This window comes from Platichthys flesus, chromosome 19 (assembly GCF_949316205.1).
Source record: "Platichthys flesus chromosome 19, fPlaFle2.1, whole genome shotgun sequence".
NCBI classification, from domain to species: Eukaryota; Metazoa; Chordata; class Actinopteri; order Pleuronectiformes; family Pleuronectidae; genus Platichthys; species Platichthys flesus.
The window spans coordinates 8,749,623-8,768,451 of NC_084963.1; the positions used below are offsets into that span (position 1 = coordinate 8,749,623).

Sequence of the window (18,829 nt, forward strand, 5' to 3'; positions counted from 1 at the left end):
ACCCACCAGACAGACAGACTGACTGACACACGGGTGAAAATGTAACATACTTAACTTTGGTAATAAAGTGATAGAATACTTTGTATTTATTTCCTCTAGTAAATGCAAACAGTTGAACAGAAGAATAAACCTACAAACCATGAGCCAATGGAAGTCAGCTCCACCTGCACATTACACCACAGACACTGTGGGTGAGGAGGTGGGAGGTTTCACTGGGTTTGTCATTTCTGGTTTTAGATGTAATGAGCAAGTTTTACCACCAGCCTCCTTGGGGAGTGCCCAGCTCCACTTTGTACTTTTTAAAAACAGTTTTTACCGTAACTCACCTGAACTGTCTCAAGATTATCAAGTCTGCACCTGCAACTGCTGCCGTGTCGCCTCCAGTCAAAGGCGCGAACCCTCCCACACGCGCACACACGCGCGCGCACCCACTCTCACGCTCTCTTTCTTCATCACACACACACACACACACTCTCTCTCGCTTTCTCTCTTCATCACACACACACACACACACACAGACACACACTCTCCCTCTCTGTCTCTCTCCTTCACACACACACACACACACACACTGTCTCTCTCTCTCTCTCTCACACACACTCTCTGTATCACGCACACACACACAAACTCTCTCTCTCTCTCTCTCTCTCTCTCTCTCTCTCTCTCTCTCTCTCTCTCTCTCTCTCTTCCAAACACACAGACACACACACACACACGCACCCTCGCGGGGCTGGCTTATATGCGGAAGCCTCAGTTCCGTTCTCTCCACTCCTCTTGGAAACTGACAAGCAACGGACCCAAGTCTCGCTCCTCACCCAGAGCCCGAGCACCGGACCCCGGCTTCACGAGAGAGGTGAGTCCCGACACCTGGACACCGACCGAAACTCACCGTCTCTGGTCGGTTTACTGCTTCACGTTTACGACCCTGTCACAGACTTTCTACTTCGAAATCATCATAAAAACTTCCTTGTGTACCTTTCCTCTAATAAACTCTTTATTATAGCACCACCACCAAACAATCTTTAACTTGACTCTTAACCAGTAACACAACCAGGCTGAGAGTGGGGTTAGATAAAGTCAGACATGTGGTTTAATGTCACACCCAATGGAACACAGAGTAAAGACAAGTCTATGCTCAGTTTCCGTGAGAAGAAATGAGCAGTGCAGGGAGGGACAGGTTCTGCAAACAGGAAAATGAATGACGACAACCTGGGTAATTATTGATTTGCCCCATGACCTCAACTGTTATTATTATGAGAATAAGTTATCGTTGTATACCATTCATATTATTAAAGGTAAGACATGTGAAAGTAGGAATGTCATCATATTCTACTAAAGGTATAGTCTTTTCCTTTTTGACAAGGAAACTTGCTTTAAAGCAAACATGGCACCAGCATGTTGACAGACTTGTCCCATAAAGTCAGGCTGGAACAAGTCCACCTGATTTTAAGTTGGCATATCTGTCGTCATCCTATTTTGATAGACAGTTAGAGGTAGAGTACATTGGTGCAGTTAATGACCTCACACTGTGAGAGTCAACCTCCCTCAGTGAGTCAACATGTCCTGTCGATGATGATGATGATGTCACCAGCCACATTGTGTCCTGAAGCATTGAGACATGAGCATGACGAACATGGAGTCATGATAAACCCCATTGACCCGTGTGTGATTACCAACTATGAAAGCTTTTTCTCAATGATTATTATTATTATACAGTAACTGTGTAAACTTATAACCCCAACGTCACATTAAATCCTGCTTACTTCCACCTGGCAGGTCACATTCACTGTAAACCAGTTGCATTTAAATTCAGCATCAGACTATTTAGATATTGCACGTCCTAAGCGAGTTAAAATAACATCTACTACAGGAACGTGTGCATGTCTGAGCCAGTAGATAACTTGGTCAGCAGTTCTCCTGTGTCCTGTGCTGAAAGGATTGTGTTTTAATCTGGCTTCTGTTGTGAAAGTGTTGAAACATTTGACAGAATAAAGCGCCGTTATGACAGGAACTGGAAAGATAAGGCCCCCGAGTGACAAATGACCAGAATTAAGCTCTAAATAGCTGAAAGAGGTTAATCAGGGTGCTGCTGATAAAATGTTTCGTGCACAGCCCGACTGCTTGCTTTTGTTTGGGAACACTGAGAAGGTGTGTCAGCTCATGTCCATGCATGATATCATAAGGGACTGGAAAACAGGCAGTGACACGAGATGAGAAGAGCCGTATGTTTGTTTTCTCCATATTAGGAAGAGAAATGCGGGTTGATATGCGGGTCCAGCATTACTTTGAGTCGACGTGAGCCAAAATTCCATCTATTTGCCTTCTACCAAAACATGTCACGCACCTTTTTTACTGAGACGTCGGCTGAAATCCAATACGGAAGGAATCTGACGCACTTGTGACACAGCAATTCAACGCTGTGCATTCCTCGAGGTGTTTGGTGGTTTAACAATGGCGGCGTGTCCTCTAGCTGGGACTTTTGGATCAAAGGGTGTTGCATAAAATCTACAGTGTTGATGTCCAGTGTGTTTTGTGTCACTTGAGAAAATTGCCATTGTTGCCTGGAACAGTGTGAAAGTTGTGGCTGTGGCATCAGCAGCTTCCGTGACGTTAGAGTTCAGATGCCTTGTGCTGTAGTAAATCTCAAAAAGCTTGATTATTAATAAATATAAGTATTTATTCATGTGTTCTTGAGACTTCTATAGCAGTTTTTTATAGAGTGATGTTACTCAGACAATGCCAGTGCATGCATGGGTTGAATTTCATGGTGACAATGTGTGGAACAACATAGTGTCTCCCACCTCTCGACCAACGTCAGCTGGGATTGGCCCATCCATGACCCTCACAGGATAAGTGGTATCATTAGATGGGCAATGGATGGAAAATCTTCTTGTTTAGGCCTTTTCATTTCCCCAGCTCATCTCCAAGACACACTCAATTGCTTACTATCTCATTATAGATCTGCATATTCTGCGTGTCTGTTTGAGAATATCCACTAGATTGTGGAAGTGCATAGCAAGAATACTAGAGCTCTTCATGCCCCGCTGCGTTCCAGGTGTTTGGCTCCTCCCTGTCACTTTCACATTGCGATTTTTACTTCTTCCCCTCCACCCCCCCGCACACTTTTATGTCCGCTCGGCTTTAAAGAGGCCTGTTCCCCTCCAGGCGTGCCGGCGATGAGACAGCGTGCAGGCATGAGCCTACGATTTGATTTGTGTCTCGTACGACTAACCAGGGGACGGGTTGCAGCAGGTGGTGCTGCGGCCCTGAGGGGCTTCGTGACGGAAGCATGACTTGCAATGTCGAAATGACATGCCTCTGGGATTACAAGGTGTTATTACACATGAAATACTCACTGGGAAAGTATGTTTAGTCTGCACTGCCCAGCACACATGAATATATGTCTTTTGATGGTTATTTTCAAGGCAGGGGTTGAAATGTGTTGTTTCTTAGTTTTAAGAAGTTACATACACATCCATCACTATCCTTTAAGGGTTGCGGGGGGGCTGGATCAAATCCCAGCTGACATTGGGTGAGAGGCGGGGTTCACCCTGGGCAGGGTGCCAGTTACAATTAGAATATGTATTTCGCAAAGTTCTCCAAAGCCAAGGACTTTTAAATTAAACATTACCTTTAAACCTATGATTTCAATACAAAGGGATAGAAGTTATTTATCTATTCACCTCCCGTTTCCTTCACCACCTTTTCCAACATGAAGTCTTGGCCTCCCTCTGGGTCTCGGTTGCTTTTACGAGTAAATTCTGATAACTATTATCAATGCTTCCATCTGTTCAAAGTCAGACTCATGCAGCTTTACCTCTGTACTTCCCCCTCTTCCTTGTAATTGCAGTGTACGGTACATGACGTGTAATGCTCATGGGCGAGTCTTTTGATGTCTTGTTTTCATGTCAACATCCCCCTCTTTGCATCGGGCAGCTCAGAGGGGACATCGTGGATTTCCACGTGATCCAGGGGTTTTGCTGAAACTGTGCACAGCAGCAGCAGGAGACACCACTGTCTCTCTTCCTCTCTTTCTTATTGGACAGTAAAGTGTATTCAGCAAATATGGGATAACCAATATCCCCAGTCATCAACCTAATGAATTAGATAATGCTCTAAATCTCCACATGTGACTGCACTTACCTCGGGTCTCGCTTCCAATAAATAGCTTGCAGCTTCAGTTTTTCAGGGGAAAAAGGAATGCATGACAGGCAGGGCTTCAACCAGTGAAAATCAACTGTGCATGAACTATTTTATGGCCTCAAATCCTCTTTTCAGTGTCTCATTTTCTGGAACCGTCTATTTAATTTGCATGCACGTTACTGTAATCAGGATATGATCCAGCCATGAGGTTATGTACGTAATGTAGGCTGCGATTGCCATTTGTGGCAACAATGAAACTCTGAGCCGGCAGAAGTGAAGCTGAGCTCCAGCAAGTCTCCAGACACCCAGGGTGTTGCCTTCCTCATTCATTTGTCAGTGTTCAGACCGAGCATCATGACAGTTGTCTTAGGAAAGATCAGTGCTCAATCTGTCACATAGAATTTAACAAGCAAGATCTTACTGCATGCTGGTAATTTAATATCAAGATTTCAATGTTTATCTATATCTAAACCCCAGGAATGAGTGTGATTGATTATTCTGACACAGAACATGCGAAGATGACAACCATACATTTTTTGGAATAAAGAAGATAAGATACCTTCCAATGCCTAATCGAAGTAAAGTTACCTCACCACTCGTATTTTTTGTTAAACACCTATATGTTCAAACGGGAGTGTGATTATAGTTTAAATTTAAAAATATGTGTAAATCTGTGCTGCTAATTATTAGCAATAGTCATGCATTCAGTATCTCCATATTCTTATATTCATACTATAGAAATATTGATGATCTCAGATTGGTTTTGTTCTGTTCGGGTGTAATTCAGGAGCCGGTTCAGTGAGAGGGACTGAGATGATAGAATGTCTGATCTGAGTCTCTTCGCAGCTAAACAAACGATTATCTGTGTTTATGTGTCACATATTTCCAACTGTTCCCTCGTTCTTGTTGGCAAACATCTCTTCCAATGCGCTGGAAGAAGAAGAAGAAGAACGCCATTTCGCACTCTAAAGGGTTTTTTGACAGTCCTATATGAAAAAGAGTTGAACCCTGCTTCATGGTAAAGATTTGAAGCTCTTTCATGGTGGTTCTTAGACTTCCAGCTCCTCATTAAACCCTCCAGTTCTCACTCCTTTCCAGGTCTGTCCTGCTCTCGGGAGGATTCACTGTAAACGATATATTACAGCCCCGCTCCTTTACCCAGACAAGCTCCAAAGCTGCTGAGCTGGCATCTTAAATAGAGAACTCATATTAGAAAGCTGCACTTGAATTGAAACTGCTTCTGTACGATAAAAGCCAAGCAATGTCTTAAGACGTTGAGTGTACATCATATCTGCAAAACATATGTGATGACATATTGTGTCGGACAGGAAAGAGGAAACATTCTTTAGTGTGTCAGACGTAAGATATTATTATCGCTAGGAAAAGGATGGAAAAACCAGCAGCAGCATACACAACCTTTAATTCCTATTCATCAGTGGAATGCTGCTGTTTTGGTTTTAGCAGAATGAGCAGATTACAGTGTTCTACATTGATAATAGTAATCTTTACCAAATGTCAGTGTGGGCTGCACAGCGCACGTATACAACCTAATGCAAGAATACACATTTTCTTTATTCCTGTTATTATCTTCTGTTTTTATTCTCTGTCGTATCTGAATATATGTTCCATCTCTGTGGAGAATATACTTCTTGTTAAATCATATCTCTTAATATAGATTCGTGTACAGTGAGTATAAAAGTGTGTTGTTCTGTCTCCAGGTGAATCATGAGCAGCAGCTACAGCGTCTCCCTGGCTGGCCCCGCCCCCTGGGGCTTCAGACTGCAAGGAGGGAAGGACTTCTGTCTGCCCCTCACCATATCACGGGTCAGTGACACACAAACACACACGCACACACACATAAACACCACTTGCGTAGCCTTTACTTCACGACACCTCTGAGGAATGCTACTCACGCTCACTATGCCATTTGCCTATTCAGTGATAAAGTTCATGTCCCATTCATCTCCTGCGTGACACTTATTGCTGGATTTAGACTTTAGACACCCCCTCCAACAGTTCGTGGCCCCTGTTATTCCCCCCCCCCGGTCTTGACCTATCCCCCGTCAAGACTGTGACTATTGTCATAATAATGTTACATAACTGAGCCGTGACCCAACATCCGTCAATTTAAGGAGAAAAAAAGAAAAAGAACCCGGCCTCCCTTGAATTTCCTCCGACGGCCTTTCCGGATATATTTGGAGGATTAAGCCGGTGGCTGTTAACGCCTGCTGTCATTCGGAGGCGGGATAGTGCGAAGTGCCCTGGCCTTGCTCCCTGGCATTAGTTCTGATGTGAAACCCAGGGGAGACAATGTGCGCTGGGTTCGGCAGTGGAGGCATCAGGACCTGTCCTTAAACAGCCCATTAGAATGAAACTCTAGAAAGCCACAGAGGTTCTGGAATAACTATCCGTGTGCCACATAAATTCCGAGTGGGCTGACGAGGTTCTGTCGAGGCCTGAGCCCGGGGTGAGGTTCTGCTGGAAGAGCCGTGCGCTGTTTGACAATCAGGCCTGTTTATCTGACAGGTCCGTCCTCTGCATGAACACAGTTATAATTACAGCGTTTATCTTCATATTGTTGCCCTCATCTAAAGAAGCGCAGCGGAGTTTAATGTTGGTCTTGGGTGGATTCGAACCCGGGGCTGTCTGAAGTGTCTCAATTATACTAACATGCCTCTTGTCAAACAGGATTAGAAGTAGTCAGCTTGTCTTCTACCAGCGTGGCCAGTGCTGTGAAAACAACTGTCTGCTGCAGACTGAGGCGTGTTATTCACCTCTAACTGCTTCCTGTTATGTAATTGCGATCTCAGTGTCGGGTCCAAGGTCAGTTGCAGTGTTTATTTGCTGGCGGGATCGGTTACAACATTTTGAAAGTTATGTGCCGCGAAGTGAAGTGACTTTGTGTCAGGACATAATTACTCCAAAGGGTACGCAAAGGCCGGCATAGCTGCTCGGACTATTTTTATGCCTTGCCACTGTGATAATAATGGTACCTGGCACGTGTCGTAAACGTGCACGTAGCTGTCGGCACACATCCTGTCATCATATCTCAAAAACAATACGTGACCCCCGAGCTCCACACTCGTCACCTGATTAGATATTGGAGTACATTCAAGTGTTAAAATGTATAAATATAGAAAAAAATCGAAATCTTTCCAGAGGTGAAGTTGAAAATGAATATATTGACAATTTACATCAGTTTAATGCAGTTTCAGTTCAATTCTTAAGGGTCAAGAGGACATATGTTCTACTTTCACATAGATTTTTGATATTATATCAAAAATGGTATCGGTATTATTATATCTGGTATTCGCCGTGTCATGTTTTCATAGTATAAAGATTATTTAAAAGAGAGACAGGTGACCCGATAGGGAACTTTGCATCAATTCAAATCTGGAGTGCATGTGAAGTGGTCGGTCTGACGAGTCATTTCTTGTGGGTCATGGTTGCGGTTTAGCTCTGGACCATAAAAGTGTTGAATACAGCCTGTGTCCACCAGCCGCCCTGTGCTGAGTCATCAGCGGTCAGGAGCTGCAGAGCCACTCGCCCTTTATTCGATTTTCAGAGTGAACGGCTTAGATTTCCTTATTGTGCCAGGGATCATTTATCCGTTTGTCTATTAATACAAGAATCCTATTGTCACATCAGGCCAACACGATGCAGGCTGCAGTAGTATAGCTAAATGGTTATACATACATTTATTTACATGTCAGTTTTATCCATCTAGCGTATCTGTATCAACCAGCTGTATTTACCGAGGGAAGAGTTACTCAGCCGAGTATGTATGGAAACATCTGCCAACAGTTTAACCATTACTTCAGCTCAGCCATTAGATGAATTAGTAGAAAATGGAGCCGACCACAGGCCTATTTTCAAGTTCATTAGACACCGACAATGTTAAATAGACTTTTCTGAAAAGAATAACCATCTGTTGGTATCACATTAGATCTCGTATTGTTTTGCTTAGATGGATACGATAACTGGAATAATGATGTAATGACTCGACATATGGGTCCCATATGTAACTGATCCTCGGATTATGTACATAATTTAAGGCCGGTTCCTCAGGACGAGACGACCGCAGCCTGTTTTCCTTGTTCCTTTTAAGGAGTATCTGGCCGCTGTAAAAGCACTAAATAAAAATGTGAGTTGGAGGAGAGTTTATATGCTGTGCCATAAATATTCGTTGTGTAATATTCAGTTGGGTGTCATAGCAATACTAACTTAAAATGCGCAAAATGCACAAAAGAGATCATAACAAAAGTAACTATATTTGGGGGAGAATGACGTACGCACATCGATACCTGTGACCTGCTACCATTGGACAATACTAACTGTCAATCACGCGGTATCCATGACCCAAATACATACCTTACTTTAACATCAATTTTACTCTAAATGGGACGATAGTTTATAAAATGAACATCATGCTGTATTGAAGAAGACCTGAAACTAATGATTGAGACCTTGAACTCCTTAGGTAAATGTTTAAATTTATACATTTCTATTTGACTTCTATAAAAATACTTTTATAGCAACAAGTAGAGTCCCCCCCTGCTGGTCATTCGAGAGAATGCAGGCTTCAGGCACTTAGGCACGAGTCCATTATGAACATATGGTGAAATTCCCTCGGTGAATATTTTAGTGCAGTGACGTTGAATTGGAGAGCGTTACTATGAGCTCTGAAATGGTTTCGTGTTCGAAGGGTTATTATCAACCCTTTCATCAAAAAACTAGCATGTTGTACGAATGTATATACAAGTTGTGTTTTGTTATGTTAATTCTGTGTTGTTGACTCAACTTTTGAACAAAGCAACTAACCGTCACAAGCAAGACCACCCAGTGTTGTATAGACGTGTACAACACGGAAGGACTTAGTTCTGTACATTTTGTGCGTGGACGCCTGTTCCTCAAGACTCTTTCCATCCTTGTTGTCTGTGGTTATCCCAGCTCCTTTATTCAGGAATTTCTTGACAGGCCTCCACATGGAAAGACTTCCACTGGCCAATTCTATTGATTTGAGTGGACGCGCTGTTATGGCACTACTTATGATTACTTATATGGTTATACAATCTGTAGAAAAGCTTCACCCCATTATGCATGCCTGTGCTGATCATTGTCTGGTTCCCGTGGGTCGGGACGAGGGCAGCGCAGTGGAATTGTTCCCTTCTTTTTCCATCGACCCCTCACTTCCCCTACTTGCCCTCCGTATCCTTTTGTTTGCTGTTTTAGGGGCATGCGATACTTGGAGGGAACATTTGCAGAAGCTAATTTTAGCTCTTTGTTTGCATTAGATCTCTGTCCCTCCAGATGTGTCCTTCAAATGCAACTATGTTTATGTTTTCATATGATGAAGCTACTTCAAGATAACCAATTTAAATCGGTCACAAACATAACCATCAGTCATATTTAATGACCCATTGATATAGAATTGGAACTTTCATTCTTAAAATGTGCCCTTTTTAGGTTTTAATATTTAAAGGATCACATTGAACGTTAACGTACCAAAATATCAGATCCAGAAGAAATCTATTCAGGTGGAGAAAGACTGGCTGTAATCTGTGAGCGTGTGGTCTGGACCGCGGAGCTGCCAAATTGATTGTTTCTGTCTCTTCTATTAAATCTCCCGAACATTTTAACATGGAAAGCGACATTTAATAGAGACCGTTTTGAATCTTTGGGGTTTATCATCTTCACGGACAATAATCTAATAAACTGTGATTTTACGCAGGCTCCTAAAGACGTGTTCAGGTTACACGTGTGTTTTAGTAGAAAAATGTCATCTGCAGTATGTGTTTGATCCCCGGCTGAGATCTCTGGTGTCTGTCTCGAGCTGCGTCGAGGCATCTGCTTTCAATCTCCCCAATGCAATATGGCAGAGTTATAAAGAATAACTTGATTTTGATTTAGATCGCTCGCTCTATTATTTTTTGATGGAATCCTCTTTGTCTCCGCTCGAAACGGTTTGCTGCTTAGAAGAGAATGAGCCCATGTGGTATAAACTCAAAGACGTGCAAAAAAAGCCCTTCAGACTTTGTGGTTTGTAGCTTGAACACAACCCACAATTACTGCAGTGGGACAGTGATAACAGTGATAGTGACTCGCTCTTGATAACAGACGTCCCCTGATATAAAGCCCTGTCAAGCGCTTTGCACGGCTCTCAAGTTGCAAGGCAATTTATACGTTTACCACAGTCGCTGAAAGTGAAACTCATTTCCCATTCCAAGTATCCATTAGTGTTCAAGTGCCTTCTTGAGTTATGTTGTTGTACCTTTGAATGAACCCATGTTTTTTTAACGTCTTAGCTATTGGAAAGCGTAGAAACCGTATATTCTTAAGATTTAACCTGTGATTAAGTACGTTAAGGATGTTGCCATCCAGAAAGTAGGTGAAACTTAACAATTATATTGGGCATTTTGGTTGGCAGAGAGCCAAAAGAGTTGTAATGAGTTGGAATTGAGTTACAAACTCAATCTGGTGCATGAATTAGGCTCCATCATGTCCAAATACCCGTTTAAAGCAATTCTACGTTAATTTTATTGGGCAACAGCAGCCCTCTGCAGTGACAAACGGTCTCTTATTCTGTTTGGCTCAGTGTCTAAGCGTGAAAAACAAAGTCCATCAATGCGTTGAGCTCCCACATGCGTAGTCCCACTTGCTGAACTGTCACATAACTGTACACTGGATATTACCAATGTGCTAGACTTATTAACCAGAAGTGCCGCTGCCGCAATAAATACACCAAACTCTGTATAGAATTCTTATATTGTTTTTTAATGGCTTTGAAGTCTTTGTAAGTGATCTAAAGTTTGGTTTGATTCTGGCAGCTCCACACTTCTCTCAGGAGATCGTGCACGAACATATGTTCAGTGTGAGAACTGGAAATGAACCATTCTCTCTCTCTCTCTCTTCCAAATCAAACTGAAGTTGTAGTTGCTATTTTAAGGGTAAAAAACGTTGCTCTGCCCCGATCTGCTTGAGCAGCGCTTGTCGGCCGGGCTTGTTTCTGACCTGACTGAAGCACATTCACTATTCATCGAGGGCCTGGTGCCGCTTTGTGCTGTTTTGTTGGCGTTGTCATGGCGATTCGAGTGAGAGCACCCGTGTGGGTCCGCCCGGCATCTCGTGTTTTCCAGCCGCCTGATTGATCCAGCGGGAGACGGGGGTCAAACCATGACAACCAGCACCGTACCGCTGCTCGAGTGCTTAATTGGGATGTTTGGCTCGGAGGAAAAGGGGGACTTTGCCATTTTGCAACCCCCCCCCCCCGACCGCTGTCTTCCCCATTAACATGCACACTTCCCGCTGTTGAAACGTTTTGAGCCAAGTGTAGCAGGTGTGTAGCCGCACAGCGCTTAGTGGAGGGTTACTTATTTTAATTAGACAGCCGGAGTGAGTCAATCCGCTGCAGCCTGGAGGACATAGCGTTAGTGCCGAGCCTTTTCCATATAAGGTCCCCCCTCTTACGTCTTTCCTACACAGACATGACTTGCGTCTCACAGGCCTGCAGCTCCCACCACAAGACGCTTCCTGTAACATGACTTCTGAAACGTAAAAATGACCACAGCCCTTTTCCTTACACCATAATTTCGACAGTTAAGACAGGAAATTACAAACCTACCAGAAGGGAACATGATTAGTATCCTAATAATAAGGTACGTGTGATCTTAACCATATCACCTTTCCCCAAGTGTATCTGGTTTTTAAAGCATGTACTGTAAATGTTTTGCCCATACTGAGTGTTGTGTGAAATTTAAAATGTTTGGCGTTGTCACTGTGGTGCAAATCAGTGGTTTGAAAGGTATTTGGAGGTTTGGCAACAGCTTTCCTCAACAGAGCAGAGACTTTATTTGCACCATATCAACTTCTTAACAAAGCTGTTTTTCTCTTTAAACTCAACCTCTGACTCCTTTTCCCGTCAATAACAAATCAAAAGTTTTAAAGTAAAACATTTTGAACATTTTGAGAATGAACCACATCAAATGTGCTTTCATGACTTTATTTGATTTTATCTAAATAAACGATCGGTTAAACACACAGGGAAGAAAAGGACTGTTCTTTTTCAAAGCTTCTGTTGAGCTGTATGGTTTTATAGTCTGTTAACCCTCTTTTTACATATACACACAGTGTACATATACTATTTATTATTCCTGTACAGGAATTACAAGACACCCCTTATTTAAAAAAAATGACATCTTCTCTCTGTATTAAATATACAGAACATGTGGAAAAAAGAGAAACATTTAAATCTAAAATGAAGTATTGAATATCAGAACTATTGCATATCAAGTTGACTCAATAAAGATCATTTTCTCTTCTCCCAGGTTTTCGCCAGATATATGTGCTCATCTTTTTACAGTCGGACCAAGATGGAGTTCTTCCATAAAAACATTTGCAGAGATAAATCAAGGAGCTTTTCAGTGAGGAATAATCAGACCATCCAGTGTAGGACACTAAGTCTTATGCAATATGTGGCCTTCAAGGTAAATCTTAGAGACACTTACATGAGCAGCGTGGACCCACCAGTAACTGCACAGCAGTAAAATCAGCCGTGTGGAGAGGACCACAGCAGCGTAGCAGCCGCACCATTGTGAGGCTGGAATCCCATTCATGTAAACGCAGTTGGAAAGACATTTGAAAACGTCTTTGTCATCTGCCAAAGAAACACAAAGACACAAACACAAAGGTGCTTTTTTTCACTCTTTAGACTAAGTTGTAAAACTCCGTCCTCTTTTTTTTTTGATTAAACCTAGAAAGGGTTTTAAATAGGAACTTGTCCTTTGATCGAGTGCACACATTACATAATACAAAGCGGTCAATAGTATTCGTTAAAAGCGCATTGTGAAAACATCCTGCTGTCTTTCTGGAGCTGGAGTAGCACAGCCAAGGTTCATGTTCATTACTTATCTGCTCCCTGTCATGAGTGCGTCAGACCTTGATTTATATTTATAGATGGTGGATTCCAGGGATTCCTACTGTGACATCTATTTGTTTTCTTCTCCTTGTGAGTGAGGCAGCGTGTGATTGAAGGACATCAGGGTTTATAAAGTGATCTCTGTCCTCTGCAGACGAGAGCGTCAAACATTAAAACACATCTTTCTGGGAATGTTACAAGAGTCCGCTTCTCTCTTCACCTCTGGAAATAGGACATGTTTGAGGAATTGCCATAGAGCTATGCCACAGTCCTCTCTCTCACATCCCTACAAGGAGAGAGCTTGTCCTTTCCACTCTCTCTCTTTCTCTCTTACACACACACACACACACACACACACACACACACACACACAGACGTCCAGAGAGGGAGACATCGAGGGATGGAGAGGCATGTCCCAGGGACATGTTCATTCAACAACCCCCCCCCCTACTTCCCCCTGCTGTTGACCTCTGGAGTCTTTCATTTACAAATCAGTATCTGCATTTATGTTTGCCAACGTGTGCCGATATATATTTGTCTTTTGTAGATAATGTATGGATGAAAACTTCAATCTCTTTGTTCTTTAAATTTGATTATAATTGTATTTTTAATCACTTCTGTGGTTTTTTGCATAATCCTGCTTAGTGACTAACAAACGCAGATGAAAACATAACCTCCTGGTTGGAAGTAAATATCAGGCCTTGATTAAATATATTGGACTTAAGGGGTTAACAACACCATCGACATTATTTTATTCAACATATATATTGCCGAACTCTTTAGTATCAAAAACATCTAACTTGCAAATATCATTATTATCGCCTGCACATGGGTCGGGCTCTGTAGAGTAAGACGGGGACAATGGATTCCAGTGATCACACGCTCTTTATTGGCCTCCACACTGAACCCTAACGAGTTGTTTTACTGACAGTGACTGAGTCAGGTCAGACGCAGTAAAATGCTGACAGGTGCGAGTCTGTGTCGGACGTCCAGAGAGCGAGTGAGTCAGCCGAAGCTTTACATGTGCCCCCTGCTCTTTGTGAGTCACACCGAGCACGCCGCTGCACCACAGGGCTCCTCCATGCTGCCATGTATACATCCGTCGCAGCCACACACTCTACATTCTTCTGATCCCCTCGATAAGGAGGCAGGGAAAGAAGCACGGCTCCGGAGAAATGTGTGGGTCCCTGCCGCCGCCGCTATGTCACTTCCTCATTCTTTTCCTCGTCCTCCCGCCCACTCCTTTCCCCGGTTTGTCAGTACGAGGGTCGACACAATGGGACATTGTTTATGTCTCAGCTTAAAACCGGGAAAAGGTTCTTTTGCGGTTATCGAACCTGAGCACATTCTTTGTGAGTGGGTAATGGGAATATCTTGTTCCCACGTTTATCTGTCTAATCAGGGCGGGTTTATATAAATAAAAAAAGATGATTGGAAAGTGGTTTTTTTTGGGCATGCAGAAATTTGACAGCAGCGGGGAAGGTGTTATTTTACATTTATTCCGAGTCCCAATTTTCTGTTCCGCACTCGATGGAGTCAACTGACAAAATCACTTTGCTTCCAGAGAACTCAGAGTACGTGCAGACACAAGTGGGCAGCGGGTGAGTGATACGGTGTGCAGAGCCTTGTGCAACCACCGGTCGATCCCCGCGCCTCCTGGTAGAGAGTCATCCCGTCGTCATGGTTTTATTACGTTGATTCCTGTTTGTTAAAGTCATGTCTCAGCATGAAAGCAAACAGAAGAGCTGACTCAGCTTCAGCCTGCGTTATACTGCTCACTGATAGACAGACGGTTGAAGAGCTTTAAGCCGTTAACCCTGAGTCCACGTTACCAATTGAACTGTCCCTGAGAACGAGTTGAGCTTTTACACACTTTTTGTTACTTTGTAAAATATAAAAACCCCTCAATTTGCAAAGTACAGCGTTTATCAGTTTTTTACATTAACTTACCAGCATCAATAATATATTTGTAATTGAAACACACATCACACACTTGTGACTATAATTTAAACATGGGGAAATCTTGTGGTTTGGATTTGTGGTCTGTGGTTATTTGGTCGTGTGAGTCATCCCAGTGGGAATTCTTTTAGATTTTTTTTATGGGCAGATCTTTTTTTTTTTTAGGTGCATGTAGAATCCTGTCCTGTGTTGTCAGGAGAATAAAAAGCCTCTCTTATCTGACTAAAGTTTCATAAGACAGGAAACAGGAAGTAGAGCACGCTTTGTGATTCAAAGCAACAAATCAACACAAAAGTACTTACACAGAATGTTATCCTTATTCTTCTTACCGAGAATATGTGATGTAAAACCCTAAAGTTTCAAATGTACACACAAAACACAAGTGAACATTTCACTTCTGACAGAATGAATCTTTCTCTTCAATAAGAGGCAGAGTTGGTGTAACTCTTCTGTTAAGCGTGTTTTCTTGTTTGCATCTTTATATTGCAGCTGACCGATGGCGGCAAGGCGATCCGAGCCAAGATGAGCATCGGAGACATCATTCTCTCCATCAACGGCATCGCCACGGACCGCATGAATCACCTCGAGGCCCAGAACAAGATCAAGGCCTGCACAGGCAATCTCGACCTCTCTCTACAGAGGTAACACACGAGCGCACCTTCTGATGTAATCTATGAACTCTATAGTTCAACAATGAAATGCATTCTCTGTCCATTTGCCTGCCCCACTTGTGTGTATCCCAGCCTACGAGTGGAACTTTTGAAATGTGCTTTTAAAGCATTTTTTCACATTCTAAAAAAAGTGTCGATGCAGCAACAGGAAGCTTGATTGTTATATTTGGTTATTTCGTCCTGCATTCAATTTGTCCTTTCATCAATTGAAACAGACGAGCTCCCGCGGTGCTTATTTGAAACAGCTCTGCCTCTGCAGGTCCTGCAGCCAGTTTGCAAACATTAGACTAGATTAAGCTTTGTGTTGGTTTATGCAGTCAATCAGATCATCCGAGTCGTAATTAGAGTTGACAAAACTGCACTGAAGCATCAAGATTTAGTCTTAATTCAACACATTTAATGCAGATTAGTTCACTTGACATAAACTGAGGTCCCAGGATCGAAAATCCTCAGCTAAATTATAAACTAAAATACCTCATTAGTAAGGTACCAGTACCGTTTTACATATTAATGCTGCACAGCCTGCACAGAAGAAATAAATAACCACCTGAATTCTGTCTAATTACTTTGAAGCTCTTAGCAATCAACACATGTTCCTCCTGTCTGTGTGGTGTATGGCACGGTGTCTGCAGAAGTCATCAGATCAGGCTTCGGCCTTGGTTTTTTATCTGATCATGCTGAGTTCATCAGCTGCTCCTCTGCTCTTGTCATTAACAAGGAGAATACCTGGTATTCTGGGGCCCTCGAGTGTGTTAAGGCCATATGAGAGCTTCAGAATGAAAGCTCTTAATCCTCCCTTTTCCCCTTAATATATGCTTTAAAGAAAGGAGAGCTGGGATCCAGCAGAGCCTGTCATTATATCTGTCCAGAGAGAGAAGGTTTCAGTAAGAAGATGCACCAAACAACGTTTTTCTAGTTGAAGATGTTTCATTTATACTGACACTCTGCCAAACTATGCTGGAAGGAAACAAGTCTGAGAATTAGAGAAAGTTGTCATAAATTAAATGGAATAAAGTCATGATAATATGATAATAAATTTATAATTTGAGTGTCATGTTAGAGGGGAAATATCATAAGACCAGCTTTCGTGTGCGTTTCACAGATTAAGAAACATTATCATTAGAATCAGGACTTTGAAAAGATTGAGAAAAAGAAACTGTGTCTTCTCTGAAGAAAGCTCCACACAGACTTGGAGGAAATTGCCTCTTTTGCGTAAGAGGAAATGTTTGGTAGCGGTCGTGAGATTGGAAATCAAGACTTTCGAACCAGAGGGAGTAAACTCCTTAGAGCACGGCAACTATTTATCTCCTAAAAAAGTAGCTTTTTTTCCCTTTATCCTCATAATGTAAGAATGTATTTTTATGATATTATGGCTTTTTCCCTGTTGAATTATGACTTTATTCTCAAAGTATTACAACAATATCCACAAAATCTTGGATTTTTTCTCTTCAATGACGAATGGCTCAAATGTTTGCACAGGCAATGCAAACAGTTTGAGATCAGTTTACCAGCTCTGCAGTTGTTGCGTGGATTGTCCGTTTTATATCGTTTTAAAGACCATGCATCCAAAAAAACAAAGTTACAAAGAACTGTCCCTTCACATGAATCGGAGCCGACTATTTACCAAACACAGACCAGCTTCTGCAGCCAAGTGTGAAGAAGAGCAGCTTTAGTGTCACAAACAAGAGGCGAGGCACGCACACTTTCCGACCCGTAAAACATGTTGACAGAAAAACCCAGGGCCTGGTTTTCATTCTGTCGCCACATCAGAGCCGGAGAGTGCCTCTGTGCTTTCAATGGTGGGAATATCGTCCCAAAATAGCCCCCGTGTCCAACAGCTGTATGTAATCTACTGAGATTAATGGATGCACCAGGAAACATCAAACAATCTGGTCTCATCGTACATGTAAACTACAGCAGAAATCGCCCACTGAACATCTACAATGATAAATGGTTGTAGTTTGCATCACGTCTGTTGTTATTCTTCAAAGCCGGCTGCTGTTAAAATGCATCCAGCGACACATAAATAAGAGTTTTAAACTGTTTAACTGTGACACACTCACAGTGGTGGGGTGTTAGAAAGCGTTTTTATCTTGTTACTGTTCTTAAGAGCCTTTTAAATGTATCTGTACTTTACTGGAGTTGATTTAGTTTCAGTACTTCTCACTTCGCTCAACTGCCTATGTCAGCATATTCGACTTCACTACATTTATACCTTTAAAAGTAATCAATAATGAAAAGGGAATTGATCCACCGATCCAATCAGAGCAGGCAGGTAACATTAGACCCCGCCTCCTGCAGCAGCAGCATCACTGGTGAGGAAGACACACATGAAATGGATTGAGCCATTATTGAATCAATGTGCGTGTCTTCAGTTTCTGCAACGTTCTTTAGTTATACAGCAGAGACTGTGTTATTCTTGTTTAAGACATAATATACCGCGACAGTTGATGATGTAGTTGACCATAGGGAAAAGGCTACACCCTGCAAGTACTTTTATACTGTAAGTGTATTTAAAGCAATTAGTGCTTTCTTCAAACTCAAAGAGAATAGTTTGTACTTTTACTTGAGTTCACGTTTCTCTGTTTATTTGGACTCGAAGTGACGCAAAACGTTTTGAGTGATCTCCACCACTGGGAGTCTGTCCATTGTTTATTCAAACTGGAATCACACAGTAACACGCCATGTAAACACTGCAGTCCATCTACAGTTCAGTTGCACAAGTGGGAATAAAATGGAAATGGTTATAAAGTTAGTCACATGCCGTCACACGCAATTTCTTCAAGTTAAGAAATGTGAGATAAACATCCAATGAAAACCATTTTAGGTTTCATAACGTGCATCATGTCCGTGCATCGTCCTGCCAACACACGACTGTTGGTGCCATTATGTTTAGGTTATGTCCCTGTTGCTAGGAGAGGGGGAGCATGTTTTCATGAGAGAGGTAATGAGCGCCCTCCTCGGCCTGTTGTTCCATTAAACAGCAAATCAAAATCAAATCGGACTAGATGCGTCCAGATGAGCAAAGAGTTGTTATGTGTTTTTGTGACTGGGAGAAAAAAAAAAGTGTTTGTTTCCAAGACTGTGGTTTTAAGACAAGATGTCAAAACAGAGTCTGTTTGCCTGTTGAGGGGAATATCAC

The 18,829-nt window shown here is 42.4% G+C and overlaps 1 protein-coding gene across 4 annotated transcripts in view; it reads left to right on the plus strand.

The window, feature by feature from the left end:
- The first annotated feature begins 678 nt into the window (after positions 1–678).
- The window catches only part of pdlim5b (PDZ and LIM domain 5b), a 35,603-nt gene continuing 17,452 nt past the window's right edge, over positions 679–18,829 (plus strand). Inside the window, exons 1-3 of one of the 4 annotated variants that reach the window (XM_062412573.1) lie at positions 679–853; positions 5,862–5,967; positions 15,506–15,657. In XM_062412573.1, the coding sequence (XP_062268557.1) occupies positions 5,869–5,967; positions 15,506–15,657 (251 nt within the window). In that variant the 5' untranslated portion in view covers positions 679–853; positions 5,862–5,868. The remainder of the gene's footprint in view (positions 854–5,861; positions 5,968–15,505; positions 15,658–18,829) is intronic. The other 3 variants (XM_062412574.1, XM_062412576.1, XM_062412575.1) reach the window with 3 other exon arrangements.